We start from the raw sequence: 25,383 nt of genomic DNA, 5'->3' as shown, positions 1-25,383 counted from the left end.
CAGATTAGAAGTGCCCTGGTTAGTGGGGAGCCTTTTCCTGCCGCCTTTCTCACTTCCCATCTCCCTTCTGATGCAAAATGCCTTCCAAATAAGCAGAAGACACAGAGAGCTGCCTTCTTTCCCACTATGCTCCATTTAAACATCTTCAAAAAGGGACATAGTACAGTGACCTTACTACACAATGGATAATGACGTCTGCTTACAAACTGTTAGATATCCATCCACACACTAATCGTCTTTGAAAACCAGCATTATAAACACTGGGGGAATATGGGCATTTCAAAACCTTCTATTTGCAGAGAATAACAAGAAGCAGAAATGCTTCGGTGTGGATGCTAACAGTTGGTGTTTACAGATGGCTGAAAGAATCCTCTCTGTTCTAAAATTGGCTACATGTGAAAACCCAAAGTCCATGCAGGGTGTGATATCAAATACCTGGGAATATTTCAAAGCTGGGGAAGAAGAGGAGAGGGAGGGAGGGAGGGAGGGAGGGAGGGAGAGAGAGAGAGAGAGAGAGAGAGAGAGAGAGAGAGAGAGAGAGAGAGAGAGAGAGAGAGAGAGAGAGAGAGAGGAGGAGGAGCAAAGAAGCAAAGAGAAGCAACCAGCCCCTTAGAGTCTCACATGCATTGCAGGAGCTTTTGCATAAAACACTTAGCAGCCTCAGCAACAAGAATATAACTACAAAGATTTCTGCTTTTGGCATGGTAAAACATGGTGAGTGGGATATTTTGTTGCCTTGGCTTTTTACTAGGTTTTTGGTGCAAGGGTGTGGTGTGTTTGTTTTTCTTTGTCCCAGTGGCAGTGTGTGTGTGTGATTATTTTGGGGCTAGTTGCTTCTTCGTGGCCCTTCTTTCTGATGCCGGACCTTAATGTGCATTTCCATTCTTTGTGTAGGCACTGAACAGCAAAGGTGATGAGATCTGGCAGGGTGGAAGCTTTGCGGGCTAATACAGCGGGCTGCCAAAAATACAGCCAGAAATGAAATGCTGATTTCCTCTCAGGTATACTGCAAATATTTTTGTTGTTGTTGTTGAGCTCTCTCTCTGGAGGTAGGCTAGTGATTGGTTAGATTACTGTGCTGGCTGCCATGCAGTTATTCCATAAGGTGTGAAGAAGGGGGGGGGAATCTCTCAGCTTCAAGGAGGGGCGAGGAAGACCTGCATAAACTATCGTAGCACACTGTTGGCATGAAGGAAATCTTGCGAAGCAAATTAATTTCTTGCCCGCATTCCTGTGCGCTGTTATTCTTCCTCAGTCGTTGATTTCTGCATTAGCTGTGAAAGAATAATTATTGCAATTCTTCTTCGATCAGAGGATTGACACAGGGAGCTATCCATTGTGCTGATTGTCTGGAAATATTACTGTATGTACCCTGCACTATAAAGAAGGGGGAAACAGTAATACCCCCAATATGGCTGGGTTATTTATTCTCACAAAACTGAAGATGTGTGATAACTAAGGCCTTTTCCAGCTACATAGCATCCTTCATTTAAATGAACAGTTGGCTTGGCTTAATTTAAGATACGGATTTCTCATTTATACTTTACTGAGGGGGGAATTAAGGTCTACACAGGTAGGTTCAATACTGTAAAAATATAAACAGTTTAAATGTTCAGAGGATTTGCAATTTTTATTTTCTGAGCATATTAAGCCTGAAAAAAACCCAATGGAGATTTACATGTTTTGGCCAATTCATGAGGAAATCAGAGACTGACCTAAAATGATATTCAAATTAGAAAGCTATTTTACCCTAGAGAGGCAGATGATAAAGAGGGCTGATGAAACAAAAAGAAAACAGTGCTCCAAGCATGTAGGGTGCTTTAAGAATGGGAGCCTATGTTGCATGATTCTATTTAGAATGATGATAATAACACACAAATAACATTCTTGTCTGATAAAAATCCATTGTGTCACCTTTTTTCAATTTTTATTTCAAAGGGAAATAGAGAGGCTATTATTAGAGCAATCAGTTTGAGCAGTGAGATGATCAATAGTTATTTAAATGTATCTCTGCACCACACTCTAAATAAATAGAAGAGTAATTTGTCAAATTGGCTACAAGCCTTAATATCAATAAATACAGTTATTAAACTGTAAAATACAAAAATTGTGATATCCATGTGCTTTGCATTTAGAATGTGAGGATTAAAATAGAGAATAAAAATATGTAAATACTCCCAAGCCATTTTCATCTTAGCTGTTTTTTTAAAAAAATACCATAACAACAAATAGAATAGGCAACACTCTCAATGAATAATGTCTTTAATAAATTGCCATTAAAGCACACTGAGAGATAATGATTAAATCTTTTAATTAAATTGTGACAGTGACAAATGCACAATTTGAAAAGAAGCTTTAGAAAAAAGGAATGAAAACTACAGTCCTTTTTTCAATGATTAAAGCTGTTCCCCCCCTAATCCTTATAACCAAGCATCAAAAAGCAGAAAAGTAATCTGAGATTCTAGATATAAGTCCAGCTCCTGAATACCAATACATATAAAAATCCAATGGCAGCTCTCAAATGGGCAATTTTTAATGCAACACTATACCTGTCTACTTAAAAGTAAGTCCAAATTAAGTTAAATGGGGCTTAAAGACTGCAGCTTTAATTCAGTGACTCTGTCTAGGCATAGCTGCCAAGTTATCCCTTTTTTATAGGGATTTTCCCTTATGCTGAATAGGCTTCCTCACGAGAAAAACGAAAACTTGGCAGCTATGTGTCTAGGATACATGGTAAAGCATAAAACCAACATCGCTTTGACTTATTTGTTTGATTCTTTGATAAGTTAAATCTTTTTTTAAAAAAACACAAAAATGACAACATATTGTGCTTCTCTGTATCCTGACAATAAAGTAGGTTGATCTGCACTCCAGTTAAGTCAAAGTGCTGTATTTTAGCCAATCTATTGCTCTTTACTTTAAGGAGACTTGGATTGATTCACACAATTATTTTTGGCACGGTTACAAATTTCCTCATTATTTTGGTATGATGAATAGTGGTCTGACAAACTCCGGGATAGAAACTTACACAGCTTAGCTAGTTTCCCTGTAATGGGGTCATACTCAGAGTAAATCCATTGAGTTAGGACTAACATGTCCATTGATTTCAATGGGTCTACTTTGAGAATAACTTAGAAAGATCCCAATGTTTTCTGTCATATGATATAGAGCATACAATCTCACCAGATGCTGGAATATTCAAAAGGTCAGTGAAAATCTGGAGTAACTTCACTATGTCAAAAATGGTCATATGGCTCAGTTTGCAAATGGTGAATAGAAAGCTGTAGCTTGATGAAAGATGACAGCAGAATCTGAGAGCAATGGAAAGCAAGCTATGATTGTTATTTGTAGCTGGAAAATTATAAATTTAGTATAAAAAAATAGTGTAAACAAATTTTCTAAAAACTATGATGCTTTATTGACTTCAGTGGAGCAATCTGCTATTTTCAGATCATAGTAACAGTCTAATCTTGAAAGAGTCATGATGGAACAGGGAGATTAAGGGCCAGGTCATCAAGTTAATCTAAATTTTGAAAAACAAAATACATCCAAGTCGCTATTGACCAAACAACCATTCTTCAAGCACAATACAGCAGGTGGAAATGTCTTGCACAAAGGACTAAACCAGTTCTGCAGCACAGTACTATCCTTCTAGAACCAGGATATTCAAAGTGCACAGCACACTCCTAAGGAGGCAAGAGTAGTTACTTCCTGACCTTGCCACAACCCACTTTGAACATCCTGATTGGATCAGGAAACATTATTTGAACAGACACTGCCAAGTCAGCTGCTAAGTGCCTCTTCACTTATTGTCATTTTAGAGGGAACATGGAAGCAGGAATTTGAATAAATCTAGATGTGTTAGTTTTGCTTAGGACATTTTAAGCCTTTGCTTCTTGGGTGGGTAATAATAATAATAATAATAATAATAATAATAATAATAATAATTTTATTATTTATACCCACCCAAGTCAAAAAGCAAAGGCTCAAAATGCCCTAAGCAAAACTTACACATCTAGGATTTATACAAGTTCTTGCTTCCATGTTCCCTCTAAAACTTTTAAACTTTTAAAACCATGATTTTAAACAAAGTATCCAAGAAGCATGGTTGCTTGCCACCAGGTGAATCCTGGAGGTACTCCTTAAGTTTACTCTTTGTTTTGATTGTAGATCCAGATGTGATGAGACAACATGGAGTTCAAAAGAGGAAAAACCTTTATAAAATCCAGCATGCAGCTGACCCATGAGAAATTACCTTTAGTGAGCTTGAGTCCTGGGGAAAAGGGCAATGTAGGAATAGACATAAGAGAAAGGAGCCACCCTGCAGTTGAAATCCAAAAAGCAAGTTTTCCTGCTGATAGAAGCGATAGCATTTCCAACAGCTCAATCAAGACTGGATCTAGTGAGAGCATCCTGTTGCTCCCAGATTCCTTCTACAAACCAGTAAGGAAAAGTAAAACCCATGACTGTGTTCTGGGAGGTGTGGACAAAACTGAACACAGCAGCTACAATAACAAGATCTCAGAGGAAGGCATGGCAGCTCCTGGGAGAAGTAAAGGGCGTATGATCAACAGCGCCAGCTTTTCTGGAATTGGGAACACACAGAATTCTAGCAGCAAGAAAGAATCGGTGGGCAGCTCGAGCCACTTCTTGAACAGCCCACAGCAGATGATTGATTACCGAAACTTTGTGCCACAGGTGCCCTTTGTGCCAGCGGTTGCAAAAAGTATCCCAAGGAAGAGGATTTCCCTGAAGCGATCCAAAAAAGGCCTCCGGGATATATTTCACATGAAAAAAACCAAGCCGGAGAGTCTTTCCTTGCTGTCAGAGAAACAAAAAAGGCTGCCATTTCCAGGCTGCAAGTCAGAGTTGGCAGGCAGGTTCGGCAAGTATTTCTTCAAAGCCGGAGAAACGTTTTCTGCTGACTGTTTGGCACAAGAATGTTCTGATGGCGAGCTGCTGTCAGAGTCCTCCTATGAGTACCCCAGTGCTCTGTGCGAAGATGTTGCTTCCCTGAAGAGCTTTGATTCTCTTACTGGGTGCGGAGAGATCTTCGCAGACGAGAGCTCAGCTAATATGGAACTGGAGGTTAGCAAAGAAATCTTGCTCAGGCAATCGCAAAAGAAAGATAGTCCTGCTATGGGATCCTTTCAAGGTGGAGTGGAACAGCTTGCATCCCCAGCCCAGAATGAAGCAGCAGACTTTGCAAAACTCTGGGACAACATCAACAAGTCAGTGCAGCTGCATCAGAAGACCCTGTTTGATAGGAGGCTTCTGAAAATACCCAGTAGTGAACTGGGAAAGTCTAGAAATGAGACCAGTGCCTCAGTGACTGATCTGCTTTCTTCCCCCGACTCTTCCAAAGAGAGTTCCATAGATACAGGGACCCCAAAGAGTGACAACCAGGAATCGATGTCAACCAGTGATGAAGGATACTATGATTCATTTTCTCCTGGGCAAGATGATGAAATAAGGGAGGATCAGTCCCCTGGGGTACCAGGTAGGTTTCCAAGAGACAGTTATAGTGGCGATGCCCTTTATGAACTATTTTATGATCCCAATGAGGCTCAGATCAGCCCAGTTCTAGATGATGACCTATGCATGTCTGAAAGCACCTCAGAAAAGGCAATTGAAATCCCTTTATCAATTTACAGCTTTCATGTAGGGTCAGAAGAAAATATGGCTTCTCAACCAGCCATTGACATAATCAGCCAAGGATTCCTTCACAGCACATGGAAAGGGAAAGAATGCTTGCTTAAGCTCTGTGATACAGAGCTCTCCCTGACCATGGGGATCATCAACTGGCTGAGAAAAAACCCAGGCTTGATTTCCCCCCAAGACTTTCCCAAGAACCCTCCACCACAGATGGAGAGAGATGGTGAGCCGGTGCCCACCGGTCTCAGCATATGCCAAAACACGTGTAAATCTGCTTTTGAGGAAAACGAAAACAACACAGAGCCATCTTCAGCTGACTGCAAAAATGGAACTGAGGTATATTCAGCGGACAGAACTGAACAAAGCCCAAGTGACGTTCCTTCGTGCAGCTCAACTCAAGAAAGTTCTCAAGACAGGGAAGGAAATTGGAGTGCAATATCTGGGCTCACAACAGACAATAGCACATCATGTGACACACAGAGATCAGAGAGTTGGGATGATCTCCTAATGAGCTCTTCTTTAATGGAGAAGATATCTCTCGTAGAAGAATGCACAGATCCTAGCAATGAAACTCTTTCACTAGAAGTTTTGAATCTGGAGACAATTTGCCCAACTGATGATAACCCACTGGTAATGGATAACCATGATGCAGAATCGTGTTCTTCTTACATGACTGCTGTAAGCTCTCCAGATTCTCTAGAGACTGGAGAGGGAAATGAGATGAAGGATCAAACCTGGTCTGTTGAATGTGACAAGCCAACAGAGGCACTGCACCTCAGTCATTCCCAAAGCCAGATCAGCCAGACATCCAAGGAGAGGGACACTAATGTAATGAGGCTTTTGGAACATTGTGTCACTCAGGTTGCTTCCCTAAAGATCAATCATGACTCCGCAAGTAAGCACTTGGAAGATGATGGTGTTGGAAATGATGTGAACAGTGATACAGACGCAATAGTTCAATTCACAAACCAAATACGTAATGAATGTAGTTGTATAACCCCAAGCCCAAAAGGTCCTCCCAGCCCTCCTTCAAGCCACTGTAACATTGAGTCAAATACTGGCAGTAGTGTTACGTCTCTCGCGGATCAAAAGGAAGGTCTCATTTGTTTTGAAGATCAGAAAAACACAAGTATGCTAAACTGTATGGGCCCAGTTGCAAAAAACAAACTACCCTTTGAATATGCCCAGTTGAATAATCAAGCCCTGTCCTATATCAAAGATTTCAGATTTGAACTCAGTGCTCAAAATTCTACCACTATGGCACACATTTGCAGGCCTACATTTTTGCCACTCTTTGGTTCCATCTGCTCAGACACAACTAGTGGCTTTTCACAGCCTTTCTGCAGAAGGAGCGCTTTGCCGCAGAAACATTCACAAGACCAAGAAGTTACACAGAGCAGCACACCGTTACGTGGTTATTCAACGTTCCAGTGTAAAGTACTGCCAAAGGTGTCCACTCTTCCACTTTTAGAGGATGCTACCAAAGAGAGAGCAGTTATGGAGAAGACCCATGATGACTTGCTGTCATAAGGTGAGTCCTTGAAGGAAGACCCTAAGTGCATTGAGACCAATTAGGAAGGCACTTCCTGCCCACTCATTTTGCCATAGACAAAGGCTCTGAAGGGTTATTATTTATAATGTCCATATATTTTTACCCTCCAACATGTCCCCCAAAATCCTACCCCCCGTTTTAGCAAGTTTCTAGCAAGGATTAGGTTAATTTACCTCTGATTACTGAGAGATGTGGAAATATAATTTGTGAAGAAAATCCAGAAAAACTGGTATCCTACAAACATTTTTGCTAGTCTGCATGCTCAGACATAAGGTATTTGTTGGCTACATAAAAAGACGGCACTCTTTTGTAACCTTTGCTTACTTAGTCACCTGGCTGGAAGAGACTTGTGTTTGCTGCAGACAACCAGCGGGTGGGACTGGCCCCCCAGGTAACTTTGAGAAAACCACACCCACCTTTCCCACACCTGCTGTCATATATGATGTCAGGTTCAAGAAACCCCATGGCATAAATAAATTGTTCATTTTTTACGTTGCTATTTATGGAACAACATAAATTTATTCTTATTTTACACATTGACACAGTAAACAAATGGGATTAAAGGTAAAGGGACCCCTGACCATTAGGTCCAGTCATAGCTGCCAAGTTTTCCTTTTTCTCGCGAGGAAGCCTATTCAGCATAAGGGAATTTCCCTTAAAAAAAGGGAGAACTTGGCAGCTATGGGTCCAGTCGCGGACGACTCTGGGGTTGCGGCACTCATCTCACTTTACTAGCCGAGGGAGCCGGTGTACATCTTCCGGGTCATGTGGCCAGCATGACTAAGCCGCTTCTGGTGAACCAGAGCAGTGCAAAGAAAAGCCGTTTACCTTCCCGCCAGAGCGGTACCTATTTATCTACTTGCACTTTGATGAGCTCACCCCGTTGCGGAGATTTGAACCACCAACCTTCTGATTGGCAAGCCCTAGCCTCAGTGGTTTAACCCACAGTGCCACCCACATTTAATAATAAACCTGCATTTAAAACATAGAAACATGTGCCGGATTTGGAATAGGAGTAAAAGCAGAAAGACATTACGGATAACTATTTAGGATGTATATAGAATGTAGCCTATGCCCTTTTTTAAAAAAAAAATTGGAGGATGTAATCCCACTTTCAATACTATTTACTGTATGCCTGTGTAAGTGTTAGGGTGGTCACACTGCTTTATTCCCAACCAGAGTTAAATAAATTGGAGTTATTGTTAGTAAATGCACCAATAAAAAACAGACCAAGAACTCAGGCCAATATAAGATTCAATATCTTATATTGGCCTGAGTTCTTGGTCATTCCCAACCAGGGCATATCCTGTAACTTCCTCCTGAAAGCCCGTTACTCCTTATACCCTCCAGACTAGTGTTTTATTGCAGGTGTATTCTGCAACATGCCCCTGACCCAACAGTAGTGCTTTAATGGTGATGTTCTTTTCCCTCTTTTGGTTTGTTCTGTGATGCTTCCTAAATGCTACCACATTATTGCTCTATAGCCCAATGAAAGTGGGACAAAAATAAACCAGAACGTCTGTGCTATATAAAATTACAGGATTTCAACAGAAAGTTACAGGAAATGCACTGATTGGAAGTGTGACCACCCCAAAGGTTTTGCAGGTGCAAACAGTGGGGTTGTGTGTGACCGCCCCAATAGCGTAATCATGAGCACCAATCGTCCTGAAGATGCAATAAAAATAGTGGCTGGAGGGGGCTGTTCTCTTTTATTTTTGTCCTGGTTTTGTTGCTATAGCCCCTCAAGACAGCAATAATGTGGTAGCAGGGGCGGTGGTGGTTGATGAAATGATTAGATATAATGTTGTGGGCGGCCTTCATGAGAAAACCCAGAGGGACTAAAGGCAGAGGCAAACCAAGTGCTGATGTGGACCTAGCAGGAAACAAATCTTTTCTAGGCATGAGTTACTTTCTGGTAGCTGCAGAAAGCAGAAGCAAAGCAGACACAGCTGTCAGAAGTGGTAATGTACCCTATACTAGTGCTTTATGAGATTGTACCACAAACTGACTTGGGGCATTTTCAAATACGTTGTTTCACTAGCAGCTGTGGCATGCCACGAGTTCTCAGCGTAGACACCTGCCAGACCAGAGACATGTCATTACAGTTTGTATGCTATAGTTAACTTTCCGAGGAACGTTTTGCTCTCTGGAAAAAGAATTGACAGGATATTCTAGATATTAATTTAATGGTGTACTGCAAAGGTTTATTTGCACAATTTTTGATATGCATAAAAAAATTGGAGGTCTTGGTGTGACATGGGCTGAATTTTGGCCTGCACCTGATTTATAGCATGACTACATACAAAAGTCTTGATGTTCTTATTTTATTACTTCTCTACACACACATCTGAAAGAGAAACTCAGAACCTGGACATACAGGCTGCTTTGCTATAATACAACTCCACTTCCTTGAAGAGTTTTAAGCAGAGGTTGGGTGGCCATCTGATATGGATACTTTAGCTGAGATTTCTGCGTTGCAGGGGGTTGGACTAGATGACCCTTGGGTACATTCCAAATCTGTGATTCTATGATTCTCTCATTGGCCCACCACACATAGGAATCAACCCACATTTTAACATGCCTTCGAGATTGCTTCCTATGTTACATTTTTCACTATGAAGATTAAACTATATGCTTGTTGTTGTTTTTTTTTTAATTTTTTTTATTAATATTAGTGTATGTTTGGCACTCCAAGTACACGGATCAAGGAATTTGTATATGCAGTGATTCCTAGTTCTGTGTAACTGCCCCAGAACCTATGTGTGATGCCATTTATATGTTAGAAAAGATAATTTTTGCTCGGGAAAAGTAGCATGTGAGATGGCTTACTTGAGTTGGCACACCAGTTAGGAGGAGCTACTACTGTGTACGATTGCATGGTAATTTGGCTGAAATGCATCATTTCATGAAACCTTTTGAAAACAACAGATGAGATCATTGTCCTTACGATCTCATCAGATCTATGCAATCATATATTATTATTTATGTTTCTAGATGGTGGCAGCAGTTACCTGTGTACCACCAACTGATTGGCTGCGGCTGACAATATTTCTCAAGAGCAGATCTATAAGATCGTTGTGAGGTGTGTCTGGCATTTCTGTATTCTTTTTAGATTTCATTCATATTGGAAGTGGGAGGAAGGTAGACCATATCTCGGAACTTACATGAGGCTGTTATTCCAGCCACCAGCACAGGAAATACCTCAAGGCAAAGATGATATCACTGATTTCTAATGAAGCTCTCAGAAAAGGCATTTACATAATCCATAATCTAAAACCAACTTTATTCACAGCAAAAGTACTCAGGCTTCTTCATGAGATTATATGCATAAACCTTTGTCCTAATAAGGGGTATTCATATTTGGTGGCCAGATAACTGTAGTAATTTTGGATTATGTGGAATATAACAATATAAAATAATAATAATAATAATAATAATATATATTTTATTTATACCCTGCCCTCCCCAGTCAAAACCGGGCTCAGGGCGGCTAACAACAGTAAAATTACAATAAGACATAAAAGAAAGAAAAACAATTAATTAAAATTCGAGTTAAAATACAATTTAAGTTTAAAAATTTAAAATGCAGCCTCATTTTAAAATGGCCAGATCAAAACCATAAGGGAGGAAAACATAGGGGTCAGACTGAGTCCAGCCCAAAGGTCAGGCGGGACAGCTGCGTCTTGCAGGCCCTGAGGAAAGATGTCAAATCCCGCAGGGCCCTGGTCTCCTGTGAGAGAGCATTCCACCAAGTCAGGGCCAGTACTGAAAAGGCCCTGGCCCTAGCTGAGACCAGTCTAGCCACCTTATGGCTCGGAATCTCCAGAATGTTAAGGTCCTCCGTGGGGCATACCAGGAGAGGTGGTCCTGTAGGTATGAGGGTCCTAAGCCACATAGGGCTTTAAAAGTCAAAACCTTTAAATATCTGAGCTTTATCTGAGTTGATGTGGTAACTAGTAATTTTGTTGTTCCCGCATGGGGACAATGACAATAAAGATTATCTTATCTTATCTTATCTTATCTTATCTTAAACTGGCATTTAAAAAAATAGCATCTCTTCACAGATCCACTTTTCTTCCCTGTGTGTTACTACTAAGAGAAATTATGCATATTTCCGCTTTTAAAAGCATCCCCAAATCTTAAGACTTGCAGTTAAGCAGCATGTTCCAAGTAGGGTTATCAAGTAATTGAGGGGAAACTGGCCTGTCATGCTCTTGCGATTTTAAAAGCAGCTCAGTCAGCAGAAATAAGAATAACAGAATCCTAGAATTGTAGCATTGGAAGGCGCCTAAAGGGTTATCTAGTCCAACCCCCTGCAGGACTCACAGCTGCTTTGCATTCCTGGACATCAAGCTGCTGCTGAAGACACAGGAGCAGGGGTCAGTCAAAAACTGGCAACATGGCACCTGATGGAGACTGCATCATTGCATGGGCAGGAGTCATGATACTGGATACTAATTTGCTACCAGAAAGACCAGATACTGCTTCCAAACTAGATAACCAGTATCCGATCGGTGATGTGCCCCAGACTCCACAGGCATGCTTTGAGCGTCATCTAGCGTGTGCCCAGAAAGGAAAAAATAGATGCTAAATTAAACAATTTTATACTTCATTAAGCATTGCTCCTTCCAGCTTTGGCTTTGTTTCACTGTACTGTCAGCATCTGACTTGTTCACTGATTGTCACAGCAAATAATATTTAGCCTCAACTGGTCTAAAAGAGCAATCTCCCCTGCCCCCTGCTTTAATTAAATAGATGTAGGCTTTTTTGGACATGGGCTGTATAAGACATTTGGAGACATTGTTATAGCCCTTTCTCAAAATAAAACGATTGATTTGCTATCATGCCTCTTATTTCAGTAGGACGTTTCCATGGATACAGGCTTACAGGGTTGGCTTGCGATGCTCTGGCAATGCTGGAGAGCACTAAAGCATATTCCTAGCTAGCCTGCTGTAGATCAAGGGTGTGAATGATTGTTGCAAATCTGTAGTCAGGATCTGCTTTATACATTCTTTTTACAGCTTCATGAATTGATTTTTTTAAAAAAGAAATAGTAAAATGTAAACTGTGTGCAGTTGTATTGTCCAAGCGATGAGGATGCAGAGATCACAATACTATTCCTGTTATATTAAAATAGGCGAAGTGGAGAATACCCTAAGATAAAACGTACAGACGGTTTACCTCTTCAAAGCCTGTCAATTAAATATTTCCCCTTGACAAATACCGCCATAACTGGGTTTACATTTAGAAACCATATCGAATAGGATGCAGTATGTTTAAGAAATGAAGTGGGGACAAACAGGAGGCAGGGAAAGAATCTGGGTAGATGGCTTTACATTAGTACATTACATTACCTTGCGAAGACTATTAAAGTAGATTCCAGAGGGCAGAAGGCAAATCAGCTGGTGTGCTTTTTCTTTCTGAACGTTTTCAGAGTCTCGTCATAAGTTACATGGCAAATGTTTGATTTCTCCTCCATCTGTACACATGGTAGGCTGCCATGATCAAACTCAGCTCCCTGGCAAAAGCAGTAGTATGACATAGAAAACTGTGTTTATGGAAGACACTCTTACTCGGCTACGAGTGATCGCCAAAGAAGAGGCATATCAATTTGCTGTCTGCAGACACAAGTTTTACAGACACAGTGAACAATGTGTGAAGTCAGGGAGCCTAAGGAGTGTAGGGATGGTGGAGTAAGTCTGTTTCACTTCGTGCCAATATTGCATGTGTTCTGTTTTTTCATTAATCTGTAATTATAATTATAATTAAAATCTGGGCAAAAGTTAAGATTTAAATACAGATTTAAATGCTTACTTAAAAATACATAGTTGAATATTTATTTTAACCTGCCATTTCTAAATGTATTTCCCCCCCCCACCTGAAAGGCATATTTTAAAATGTATTTATATGCATTCCTATAATGCAAAATTCAGAGAAGTACGAAATTGAAAGGGTAATACTGTTCCAAGCTGTCTATTAGTCTTGGAGGTGCAGATGAGTTCAGTTTGTCTGCAAATGGAAATGACATTCTCCTCCATCCCTAATCCTAGGTGTGCTAATTAGGAAGTCTCATTTACTTCACAGAACTTATGATGCTGCCATCTCAGTGTTAGACCATGAGATCAGACGCATGGCAAGCAAAGTGACTTTTTGACACTAGCCAGGTCAGCAGAGGCTCATCAGGGATCAGAGCTTGAAATGGCCATCTAAGTACTTCATACTATTTCTCCTGGGATAGCTCAGTTGGTAGAGCAGGAGACTCTTAAGCTCAGGGTTGTGGGTTTGAGCCCCACATTGGGCAAAAAGATTCCTGCATTGCTGGGGGTGGATTAGATGACCCTCAGAGTCCCTTCCTGCTCTACAATTATGATTATGATGGGCAAAATGGCAACACAGATAATGACTTCCTTACATACTAGGTCGGGGTGGGGAACCTTTTTAGTCTGACAGATCAGATCTGTATCTGGCCCGATCCCTACAGGCCAACTTTGAGAGGTGGACAGAAGAACTCACCTTTCAATCATTTGATGCCATAATGACACCAGGTGATTTTCAGGTAGGTTGCCCTGCCTACCTGTCAAAGTTGGCCCATGGGGATGGGGCCAGTGTGCAGTGCTTCCCGAGGACCTGGCAGCCAGCTGGTTGCTGGGCATTTGGGAACTGCAGTACAAGAGCATTGTTGCTCCAACAGCACCAGGCAGATTCCATTGAAACCTCTGTGAAAAGATAGCATCTTCAACCTATTTTAGCAGAGGTTTCAGTGGAAACTGCTTGGTGCTACCAGAGCAGCCAAAGCCCTTCTGCCCATCAGCTTTTTCGTAACTAGGTCATGTGAATCAATCCTAATGCTCTTCCAAAACTTTTAGTGGAAAAGAAGCCCACAGAACTACATTACTAATTGCACTGAAATTGGATTAAGCTTTCTAAAGTAGAAGAAAATGATCCCAAGTAGACAGACCACCCTGTGAATTCAGTTAGGACAAGGCAAGCCTTCTCAAACAGCATGAAGATTACAGTGCTATTACTGCTTGTTTTTTGTTTTTTTTGCTGTGCCCACTGTAGGCATAATAAAGAACGAATATAAGCCACAATAGATTTTGGTGGGACAGGTAAGTGCACATTAAAGTCTATCCCACTGGATTCAATGGGATGTAGAAATGCATTACTTTGGCTGGATCGTGCCCACTCTTTGGGTGGACGGGGCATTCTTAATTTGAGAAGAAGGCCACCTGAGAAATGATAGATAATATCAGAATACCTGAAGGAGCGTCTCCATCCCAATTGTCCAGCCCAGACACTGAAGTCCTCCTTTGAGGGTCTTTTGGTGGTTCCCTCAATGTGAGAAGTGAAGTTACAGGGAACCAGGCAGAGGGACTTCTCGGTAGTGGCTCCCTCCCTGTGGAACACCCTCCCTTCAGATGTCAAGGAGATTAAGAACTACACAACTTTTAGAAGACATCTGAAGGCAGCCCTGTTTCAGGAAGTTTTTAATGTTTGATGCTTTTTTTAGACAATCCCCAAAGCTTTCCCCCCCCCCAAAATGTCAAAAAATCTGCAATTTTTTGATTGACTTGCCTAAGATCCAGGACGAAGTGCCACCTTTCAGAAATCCCCCCCCCCGGCATCAATCCAGAAGTCCCAAATATTATTGCAATGTATTGCAGCAGGAAATAAATGGATGCCATTCAGAATCTTTCTCCCACGTCCAAATTTAAAAGCCCAACTAAATGCTACATTCATGATGAAATGCTAGTGGTGTTGAGGCTCAAACTGGATCTGCTACAGGCCAGGCAGGTGTTCTGCTTGGGGATCTCCCCTTTTCTCTTGGCTTCCTGTTATTTGACTTTGCTGCTTGAATTGGCTCCGTTTATCTTTCCCCTTCTCTATGCCTCCTTGTCTGTTTTCTTCATTTTGCCCTCTGTGTTTTCTGAGATTCCTCCATTAATGCTCCTTTTGTGCTCCTGACACCCCTTCCTTTAATTTGGGAGGGCATTTGCTTCTCTCCCCAACATTCCTTTTTGTAGTAATTTGGTACTGAATCCCTGGTCTGCTTTCCCCTTTTGTGGCTTTCTTAGCAGCTGCTCTTTGGCAAGTAAATCTACTGTACGCCGTGATCTTTCCCTTCTCTCGTTGCTGTTTATTTATTTTTGGTACTCTGTAGAACTTAGGAAGCTGCCTTGTTCTGGGTCAGACCAGTAGACCATCTAAACTCAGTATGTGTGTGTGTGTGTGTGTGTGTGTGTGTGTGTGTGTGTGTGTGTGTATGTGTGGTATTCAGTGCTAGTCCTCCTCAGAGCAGACTCCCTGAAGTTAATAAACATGATCAACACCCCATATGCACTATACAATTAAAGCAACGTTATACAATTTAACAGTCATACCTTCTTCCAGAGAATTCTGGGAACTGTAGTTTGTTAAAGGTGCCGAGTGTTATTAGGAGATCCCTGTTCCCTACACAGAACTACATTTTGTAAGGTTCTCTGAGGAGAAGAAGAATGGATAATTAAACCACCGTGAGAATTGATGTTTTTTGCCAAAAAGTTGGGCTAGGACTTTGGAGAGCCAGATTGAAATCCTCACTTATGAAGCTCCTTAGGTGACCTTGGGGCAGTCCAGCTAGACACAAGGCAAGGCAGGGTTCAGACTGAATGCTGGGCTGGATACAAAGCAAGGCGAGATGGGGTTTGGGGTGGGCAGGGCTGTGGGAAACACACAGACAAAAACCGGGTTCTTGATCTCAAAAACCTTCATGAAAAAATTCGTTACAATATCCTAAGGGCAGAGAACAGACAAAGAGACAAAAAACTTTCCAAAATACATGGGCGGTAAAGTATAATAATAATAATAATAATAATAATAATAATAATAATAATAATACAGTAATAATAATAATATTTATTATTATTACCGGTACTACTACTGCTAGGGATGCAGGTGGCACTGTAGTCTAAACCACAGAGGCTAGGGCTTGCCGATCAGGAGGTCGGCGGTTCGAATCCCCGTGATGGGGTGAGCTCCCGTTGTTCGGTCCCAGCTTCTGCCTACCTACCGTAGCAGTTTGAAAGAATGTCAAGTGCAAGTAGAGAAATAGGTACCACTCCAGCAGGAAGGTAAACGGCGTTTCCGTGCGCTGCTCTGGTTTGCCAGAAGCGGCTTAGTCATGCTGGCCAGCTCCCTTGGCCTATAGAGCGAGATGAGCACACAACCCCAGAGTCGTTCACGACTGGACCTAAAGGTCAGGGGTACCTTTACCTTTTTACTGCTGTTACTACTGCTACTGCTACTGCTACTACTACTACTACTACTACTAGGACTGTGCCCATAGGCATACAATCTAAACAACAACACCCTGGGGGAGGCAGGAGAGCAAGAGATCAGAGGCCAAAAGATCAGAAGAGAAGGCACAGGGTTGACCAGTACAGTATTTAAATAATTGCAAAGAAGGATGAGGGAAAATGTTGGGACACAATGGCTTCCAGAACAAAAACGAGGCTGTGAGAGAGAAAGGATAGAGATGTAAAAGTTAAGAAGTAACCTGAGGCTTAGCTGAGTTGAAATAATACCATCAATACATTAGCAGAGCAATCCTGTATACACCAATTGCAGCAGGGATGGCACCACTATGCTGGTGTAATGGACATCAATACCTATTCAGGGAGTGGGGAAACACACAGCTATAAAAGACAAAATCAGTGTAAATGTGGCAGTGACTATGCCACCAAAGGCAACCAATGAAAAACTGTGCTTGGAAGGAACAAACATAAACAAATAATGTTGGGGGTATGCCTTCAGCACACACCCCTGCACCAACACACACACACACACACACACACACACACACACACACACACACACACGACGAAATATCATGCCACAGCACTGCCTGTGCCATCAGCCCCACTTGTCTCAGTCCATGACCACTCTTGCTACTGTCAGTCCCCAGGCATGCATCCCTACACGTAGCTGTTTTGATTTCCTTATGCTGCTAGCAGCCACGAAAGGAGAGTCCACATAACACAGCTTGTTGGGTAGGATGCCTAGAAAGAGCACAAAAGCCCCCTTGGAATGAGGGTTCAAGAGACACCTAGGAAAGGGTAAAATTTTTAGTTTAAGGTACTTTTTTTGGTTTATGAACAACGGTGTCGGAATCTTGGCCTGTTAAAGGATATGCTGATCCAATTGGGAGGAGGGACATTGGGGGGGGGGGGGAAGGAGAGATTTTTATAGTTTAAGGTTAAGAGCTTTCTGGAGGGAGTAAAAAGAATGGCTGAGGAAATATGCTTAGAGTTTGTTTTTGAATAATTTTGGTGATCAGGAGGTGTTTGGGTGGAAAACTGCCTGTCTCCCCCTTCTTACTCTTGGTACCCAGTGGCAGGGGGTGCCTTGAGGGGAGAGGGAAGGGTGGAGGGAAACCCAGACACAAAAATGGAACCTTTTGACTGCTGGACTCCTCGGGCTACCCCAGTGGCAGGGGGGGGGGGGGCTCAGAGGGGGACAGCATGAAGAAGGAGGAGGATTGTGTTAATATTATAAGAATAAGATTCTGAATTGGATTAGAAAACCCGCCATAACTATGTAAAGAGGTTGGGAAATCCAGGAGGAGGAGAGTCGTGGAAGCCATTAATATTTTTCCTTTTTCCTTTTTTCTCTCTCTCCTTTTTTCCCCCCTTTTTATATTTTTGCTTCCCCCCCCCTTTTTTCCTTGTTTTTCTTTTTTTCAGTACAGTGAAGAAATAGCTGGGGGATAAGCCAATCCCCAGAGATCCTCCGCCTTTGTCCTCTCAGTGGCAGGGGGGGGATGAGGGGGGAGGAAGGAGGGGGGAGGTCAAACCCAGCTTAAAATGGACCCCTTTGTTCCCCAATACCCATGGGTCTCACTGGTGGCAGAGGTGGGCTTGTGGGTGGAGGGAAAATGAAGGGACAGAGTTTATGTTGTATACTTTGTATGTGCTTTCTTTTTCTAAAAATTAATAAAAATTATTTTTTTAAAAAAAAACAAGAGACACCTAGGAAAGGAAACATTCTTGTGGCTTGCAGGGAAAGTGTATCCCAATGGGTCACATTTATTAATGACATTTATACCCCACCTTTCTTCCAAGGAGCTGAAGGTTGCATATATAGTTTCCCTCCTCCCTCTTTTATCTTCACATCAACCCTGTGGGGTAGGTGCAGCTTAGAGGCAGTGACTGGCCCCAGGTCACCTAGCAAATTTCGTTGTGGCTCTGTGGGGATTTGAACCCTAGTGCTAGCCTAGCACTGTAACTACTGCAAAACACTGCCTTTCTTTCAGCAGTTGTTGGGTCCTCATTTTATCTGCATCTTTGCTGCAGCAACTCACAAGATTGAGCTGCCAATCCAACGTCTTTCTGTAGAGAAAGCTTTGGTTGTTGTTGTCCTCATTCTTTCTCACAACATATTAAGAGAATAACGAAAATGATCATTACTGGCGCAGAATTTAATGTATTATTCAAAAGCAAAGAGGGAAGCTTTTTTTAAAAAAAGAAGAAGGAAAAAGCAAAGAAGCCAAGCTTTCGTATCAATAATTCAATCCCTCTGCAGCCATAGCACTAGTTTTGCCACTTCACTCCTGGCTATCTCCTCATACATAGTTAATGTTCAGATGCCCCACTGCACACACCACAGCAGATGGCAAAGAGGTGCTACAGTCTAACACCGAGTGAACCATTTATTTATTGTATTTATTCCAGTCATTTATATCCTGCCTTTAAGGAGGCTTATGAGTAAAGTCAAAACACAACAATAAAATGGCTAGAAGTCCATTTCAAAATCTACCCTCCAGGATCCTTCCCACAGGCCATTTGGGCCTGCAACGGGAGAGCAGGTTCTGGTGTCTTCTTCCCCTCCATTTGTTTCACACAAGGGGGTCACCATCTGTGGGGAGCAATCCAGGAGGGAGAGAGGGAGGAAGACAGGGGATGTAGATAACATCAGGCACCTGCTCTCCTCCAGTAATGTATTTAGTTAGTTTAGATTTATTTTCCATCCACTTTGTCCCCAAATATAGTGCTTCGTATTTGGAATGACCATGGCCAAATGATGTGAGAAAGTCTCTTCCATGGTTTTATAGCATGCTCCTATGAAAGAAATATTAAAATAGAACACAACCATTATTAGAGGTAATGTGTGTTAAGTGGCTGGTGTGCATATTAGCTGGTCATTGTGCACATTCACCACACCTCATGGAATATGTGTTCATAATCTATCCATGAAAGAGGGAATTGTGCACCATTCCCAGTCAATATACATATTCTCCAGCAGGCCTAGGTAAACGTGCATACCTCAAGAACGTTTTGTACATTCTCCAGTCAATATGCACAATCTCCAATGGGCCCTGGGGGATTTGCATATCTCAACTGCATCTTGTACATTCTTTGGACATTATGCACAATCTCTAAGAAGCCTTTTCAATAGATATATGTAAATTCTCCAGGCTATATGTCCTCCACTGCATAGAACCTATAAAACACAAAGTGAGTAACAGGATAAGCAAAACCTTGATGAAGGTAGAGTCTTATACATTAAATAATTTGACAGATTCACTCTGTTTGGCTTCAGCTTGGCAGGGGCTCACTATTTCTCCTAAGATATAATGCCACATTTTGTGGTTGTAGATTGGAAGGTAACCACAAACAGAAGCAGCAGGTGGAAGGAAAACAACATTTCAGCCAGCAGAGGGCAGAGTGTCACTAACATTTTTTTTTTTTGGAACTTCAATTTCTGGTATGCCTCTCGTTTTCTAACCAAAACGCACTGGTGTAGGACAAAAGAGAGGGTAGCACAAATATTTGCCCTGGCCTTCCAAGATCAAGTCAGGCTGAGGAGGTGAATAGCTTATGACCCTCTGAAGACAAAAATGGCCCAAAACTGTGTAGAAAGGTGTTTCTCCATGATAAGTATCCCTCATGAGTGCACAAATGGTAAAGCAGAAAGGAAACCCAGATAAATATACAGTATCTACGCAAAAATGTAGTGGTAATGAAGGGATAAAATAGAATCAAAGGATTGCTCCCTTAATTAAGAAAGTCTAGAAACAATTACAAACTAGATTAATTGCAATGATGCACCCTCATGAAATTATTAGAGAGGAAATAGCTAAGTGGGTTCCAATAGTAATCTATATTAAAAGAGAACTGGGCACATAAGAATAAACTGTATTCCATCATAAATTACATATGTTGTACTGAAGGAGAGGAATTTAACTTTAATTTTATATTAAATTTAATATAAATCCATAATCATGAATCCATATTCATGGATTTGTATACGTATGTATGTATATGTGTAAGGTAAAGATAAAGGTAAAGGACCCCTGGATAGTTAAGTCCAGTCAAAGGTGACTATGGGGTGTGGCACTCATCTCACTTTTCAGGCCGAGGGAGCCGGTGTTTGTCCACAGCTAGCTTTCTGGTTCATGTGGCCAGCATGACTAAACCACCTCTGGCACGATGGAACACCATGATGGAAGCCAGAGCGCATGGAAACGCAGTTTACCTTCACACTGCATGCACGGGCGTGCTTTCAAACTGCTGGGTTGGCAGAAGCTGGAACAGAGCAATGGGAGTTTACTCCGTTGTGTGGATTCGAACTGCCAACCTTCTGATCAGCAAGCCCAAGAGGCTCAGTGGTTTAGACCACAGCGCCACCTGCACTTGTCCCATGCATGCATATGTGGGTGTGAGTAACTGTAATATACTGTAGATAGATTGTGTGGATGAACATTATATTATTATTGTTACATAATTTATTCATTTTTAAAAAATGAACATTAAGTGCAAAGTACTGTTATATAAAATAGGAATGTATTTATTAAATCACTGCTTATTTATCAAAATCTAAATTTTCAAAAATGTTCACAATAGATATTGTAAAAGGCAAATAAAATAAAGTACAGAGTCATATGGATGAATAAAGGATAAGAGAGTTTAGGACTGTTGGTGATCCCTAAATTAAATAAAAGGAGACACACACACACACACACCGCAAAGGAGGCAATGCAAAGAAGGGAAAGTTTTTCAGAAATAAACTTTACTGCATAAGCAGCTTTTCTTTAAATGTGAAAGGAGAAAAATGCATGAATGAGGAAGCCTAAGGAATAAATTAGTCTAAGGAATAGACAAAAGTCACAACAAGATTGCAGAGTCACAGAATGATTTATGATGAGCAAGGAATTTTAGCCACAATAAAGGCCCCATTCACACAATCCTTTCTGTTGCCAGGCACAGCACATACCTTTGGTAAAGTATTGTGAGAACCAGCAATATACCTACATTTTGCAGCAATTTATATGATAGCTGCAGGAGTTAGTTTTCTGGCGGTGTTATGATAAAATACACATCTGCAACAAAGTATTTAATAATGTACATTTTGTTCATATAACACTTTCTGTTTACACAAAGCTGGCACACATCATTTTTTTGGGGGGGGGATGACAATGTCATTCTGCTGTAAGAAATAGTGTTACCAATTTATGAGAGGTTAGTAGGCATATGAAAGGCCCAATCCTGCAATGAAATGAACTGAGTATGCACACAGTATCCACACAGAGTTTGGCAGGTTATGGGCAGCCTCACACAAGACAAAATGTGCTGCAAAGTGTAGAATGCGTAGAAAATGTGTCTTAGGTCATGTAATTGCTTCAGACCAATTTAGATTACTGCACTTTTATAATTATGCCACAATTCAAACCACTGTTGGTGGTTGCTGAATTTCAAGTTGGGTGCATTGCTGAAGTCGTCTCATGGCTTCACATGCGAAAATCTGCAGATATGCTTTTCATATTTGCATTTTAATCATTTTTAATTCTGAATTTTTAAATTGTTGTATCCTGCCCTAGGACCTGCTGGTGAAGGTTGATTAATAAATATAGTCATAATAATTTAAAAAAATCAGTTTGGAGGCCTTGTCATCTCTTCCCTTTGATTTTGATGAAAGAGAAGAAATGTCCTGGTGAGAGTTCTGGAGATATAATGCATTACTTGGTGTCCAGTTCTTGCTCCATTTTCCAAATCTACAAAGGAAGCAGGGATTGTAGAGTGGGGAATATAGAGTGCTGCAGCTCAATGATAAAACAGGCCATATGGTGAGAGTGGCAGGATGTTCTTCCCCCAATTTACATTACATAGTGGGTTTCAGATATCTGAGGCTGTATGTTCCATAGGAAACTGGCCGAAAGGATTTGGTAGGCCTTGTACTGATAGGTTTTATTAACGATTGGGTGATGAAGAGATTATATATATATATGATGGGAACAAAAGGTAAAGGTAAAGGACCTCTGACAGTTAAGTCCAGTTGCGGACAACTCTGGGGTTGCGGCGCTCATTTCACTTTACAGGCCAAGGGAGCCGACGTTTGTCCACAGACAGTTTTTCCAGGTCATGTGGCCAGCATGGCTAAGCCGCATCTGGCTAAACCAGAGCAGCACATGGAAACACCATTTACCTTCCTGCTGGAGCGGTACCTATTTATCTACTTGCACTTGGACGTGCTTTTGAACTGCTAGGTTGGCAGTAACTGGGACCGAGCAACGGGAGCTCACCCCGTCACGGGGATTCGAATCGCCGACCTTCCGATCGGCAAGCCCAAGGCTCAGTGGTTTAACCCACAGTACCACCCACGTTCCTATGATGGGTATAGATTGTTGTTGTTTAGTCGTGTCCGACTCTTCGTGACCCCATGGACCAGAGCACGCCAGGCACTCCTGTCTTCCACTGCCTCCCGCAGTTTGGTCAAATTCATGTTTGTAGCTTCAAGAACACCCCCCAAGATTACCCCCCCCCAAAAAGAGGATAACATCAAAATAACATAGTTTTTGTTAAATTTGGGATTCTGCACTGGAACAATCAAATTTACTCTTCATATTGTAGACTAGTTTGGCAAAGGATTGTTATAGAATTACTGTAACATGGTGCCACATGTTTCTTATGTTTCAGGAGTGATGCTAAAGATCCACGCTCTGCAAATGCCAATTTCTCACCTGTATCAGAACGAGGTAAGAGACTGGTGTCATCGGAGACAGAAACCCCATGAGGACACTGCTGAGGATGCACCTCCTAATCTCTTGCCAGAAGAATGTGGATTTTTACAAACTTAATATCATAAGCTCTTGACACCTTGCCACTTGGTCCCTTGAATGGATGTGTGCAACGTATAATGACACGCTTGCCCACAGATTCAGTCTTTTTGAGTTGGATGAAAATTGTTTTATTTTAGAATATAGAAGAAAGATTCTCCTGGTTTGGGTAATGTTGAAAGGTCAGTCCAACTAAGGCTGTGCACATTTTCTTCTGTGCTTACAGTGGATTTCTCTGCATGCAAATGGGTGCTGCACACTTATTTCCTGGACTGGAAATCCCACTGAGAAGTAAGCTTCAGTAATATGATCATCAGCTTCTGAGCTTTCGGCTTCCCTATCCATTTCCCTGCTTAAGTGACTGATGCTTTTAATGATGATCTTGCTCCAGTCCTGGATGAGGCATCTCCCTCTAACATCACTAGATGAATCAAATGCAAAACAACAGCAACAAAAAAAGTTACTGAGTGTGCTCATGATCTATCTCAAGACAGAATGTGACCCAAATGCTGCTTTGAAGCAATGGTTTAGAATGATGACCCTGTTCCAGTGTATGTGCCAAAATTTCTCTAGATAGAAAAGAAAGTACACACTGAGCTTACGAATCTGAATGTTCATTTAATGTTGCAACATGTTTTGCATTAGCAGAAATGAGTTCCCAGGATACTGGCCCTTTGTTACCATGCCGAATTAGCCAGTCATTATGCACTCAAACCGAAGTCAACAAAAATGAGTTTAGCCCAGGCAAATATTCCCTCCATGGCTCAAATCCTTTCTCTCCATTGTTTAGAAAGAAGGTCCCATTTAGCTGGGACCATCTTCTTTTATTTTCTTTTGTTGTTGCTTGGACAGGAGCATCTTTCCCAGACTGGTCACATCTTCAGTGGAAATGTTTGCAGTAGAATACCTAGGCAAAGGGGCTGTTTCGATTCTGATACTCCAGTACAGTATACAGAAGAGAATGATAGCACTTACTTTAGATGCTCTGTTAATAATAATAAAAATAATATTCTTCCATCTAAGATATATTCAGATAATAGATCCACTGAAATCAATGTTCTTGATTAACTTCAGTGCATTTATTCCAATGGGTCTACTCTGAGTATAACTTAGTTGAATACAACACACAATTCCTCAGTCTCATATATCCATATGGCATATCTCTTCTTGTATCATAGCTGTGCCTTCTATATCATAATTTATTTTTGTTGCTTGCATTGCATATTAAAATTACTTGAATTCTATGTTGAGATTTCCTCTCTCCTGCTTCTTATTTTGTTGCTTTATTGCTTTATTTTGGATATCATTCATGATACATCTTTTTCTAGCGCTGACAGCTCATTCTCCAAAAATTGCCAGTGATTTCATCTCATCGTCTTGTGTAAAATTATATACCAGGACACTTATTTACCGTACCTTTTCTGTGACTTTATCCTACTGAGGATCCAAAGTACAAATGAATGCAGTGACCTGAGTTAAAGCAGGGAAGTTGGTGACTCTGCATGTTCATATGACGACATGAACGATGTGCACAAATTAGGGATTTTGCACATTGCCTAGTCGACATGCATAGTTTCTAGGGAATGGGGCTGAGGAATGTGCACAAGTGGAGAATATCAACTGGAAGTATGTACATTGGCTGGTCCTTGTGCGTATTATCATCTTGGTGGCTATGCACTGGGGAGAAAAGGTTAACGTATAAAATGTGTATGGCAACAAATGAAACAGCTGTGATGAATTCACATTCCTCAACATCAGTTAGTGATTATCCATATTTTGATTGGTCAGTGCGCAAACCCCCCTGTTGACCATGCCAATTTGTGCATATTCTCCATGCCTTCATGAGCATATGCACAATTCCTGGTATGCATTTTCCCAGTCAACTCACATTGGTTCCAACATCTGTACACCTGACCTGATGTCACAGAGGGGAAGGGCAGACGGAAGGCTGTGGGAAGCAGGAGCCTGAAGGAGCAACAAGAGAAGGGAAGAAGGGATCGAATAAAGAAGGAATGGAGGAGGCAGAGGGATAGATGTGGGAAAGTGAAGGATTATAGGGAGGGGGAAGTTGTAAAGAAGGAATGGT

At 41.4% G+C, this 25,383-nt stretch overlaps 1 protein-coding gene across 1 annotated transcript; it reads left to right on the top strand.

Annotated features, from left to right (window-relative positions):
- The first annotated feature begins 631 nt into the window (after window positions 1-631).
- Window positions 632-23,439, top strand: AMER3 (APC membrane recruitment protein 3). Its single transcript, XM_035133429.2, has 4 exons — window positions 632-714; window positions 895-1,001; window positions 4,171-7,186; window positions 23,158-23,439. Exon 3 carries the CDS (start codon window positions 4,192-4,194, stop codon window positions 7,183-7,185), a length of 2,994 nt encoding a protein of 997 aa, XP_034989320.2. The 5' UTR covers window positions 632-714; window positions 895-1,001; window positions 4,171-4,191; the 3' UTR covers window position 7,186; window positions 23,158-23,439.
- The last annotated feature ends 1,944 nt before the right edge of the window (window positions 23,440-25,383 follow it).

This window comes from Zootoca vivipara, chromosome 5 (genome assembly GCF_963506605.1).
Source record: "Zootoca vivipara chromosome 5, rZooViv1.1, whole genome shotgun sequence".
Taxonomy (NCBI): Eukaryota; Metazoa; Chordata; class Lepidosauria; order Squamata; family Lacertidae; genus Zootoca; species Zootoca vivipara.
This window is presented reverse-complemented; position numbering and strand designations above follow the sequence as displayed.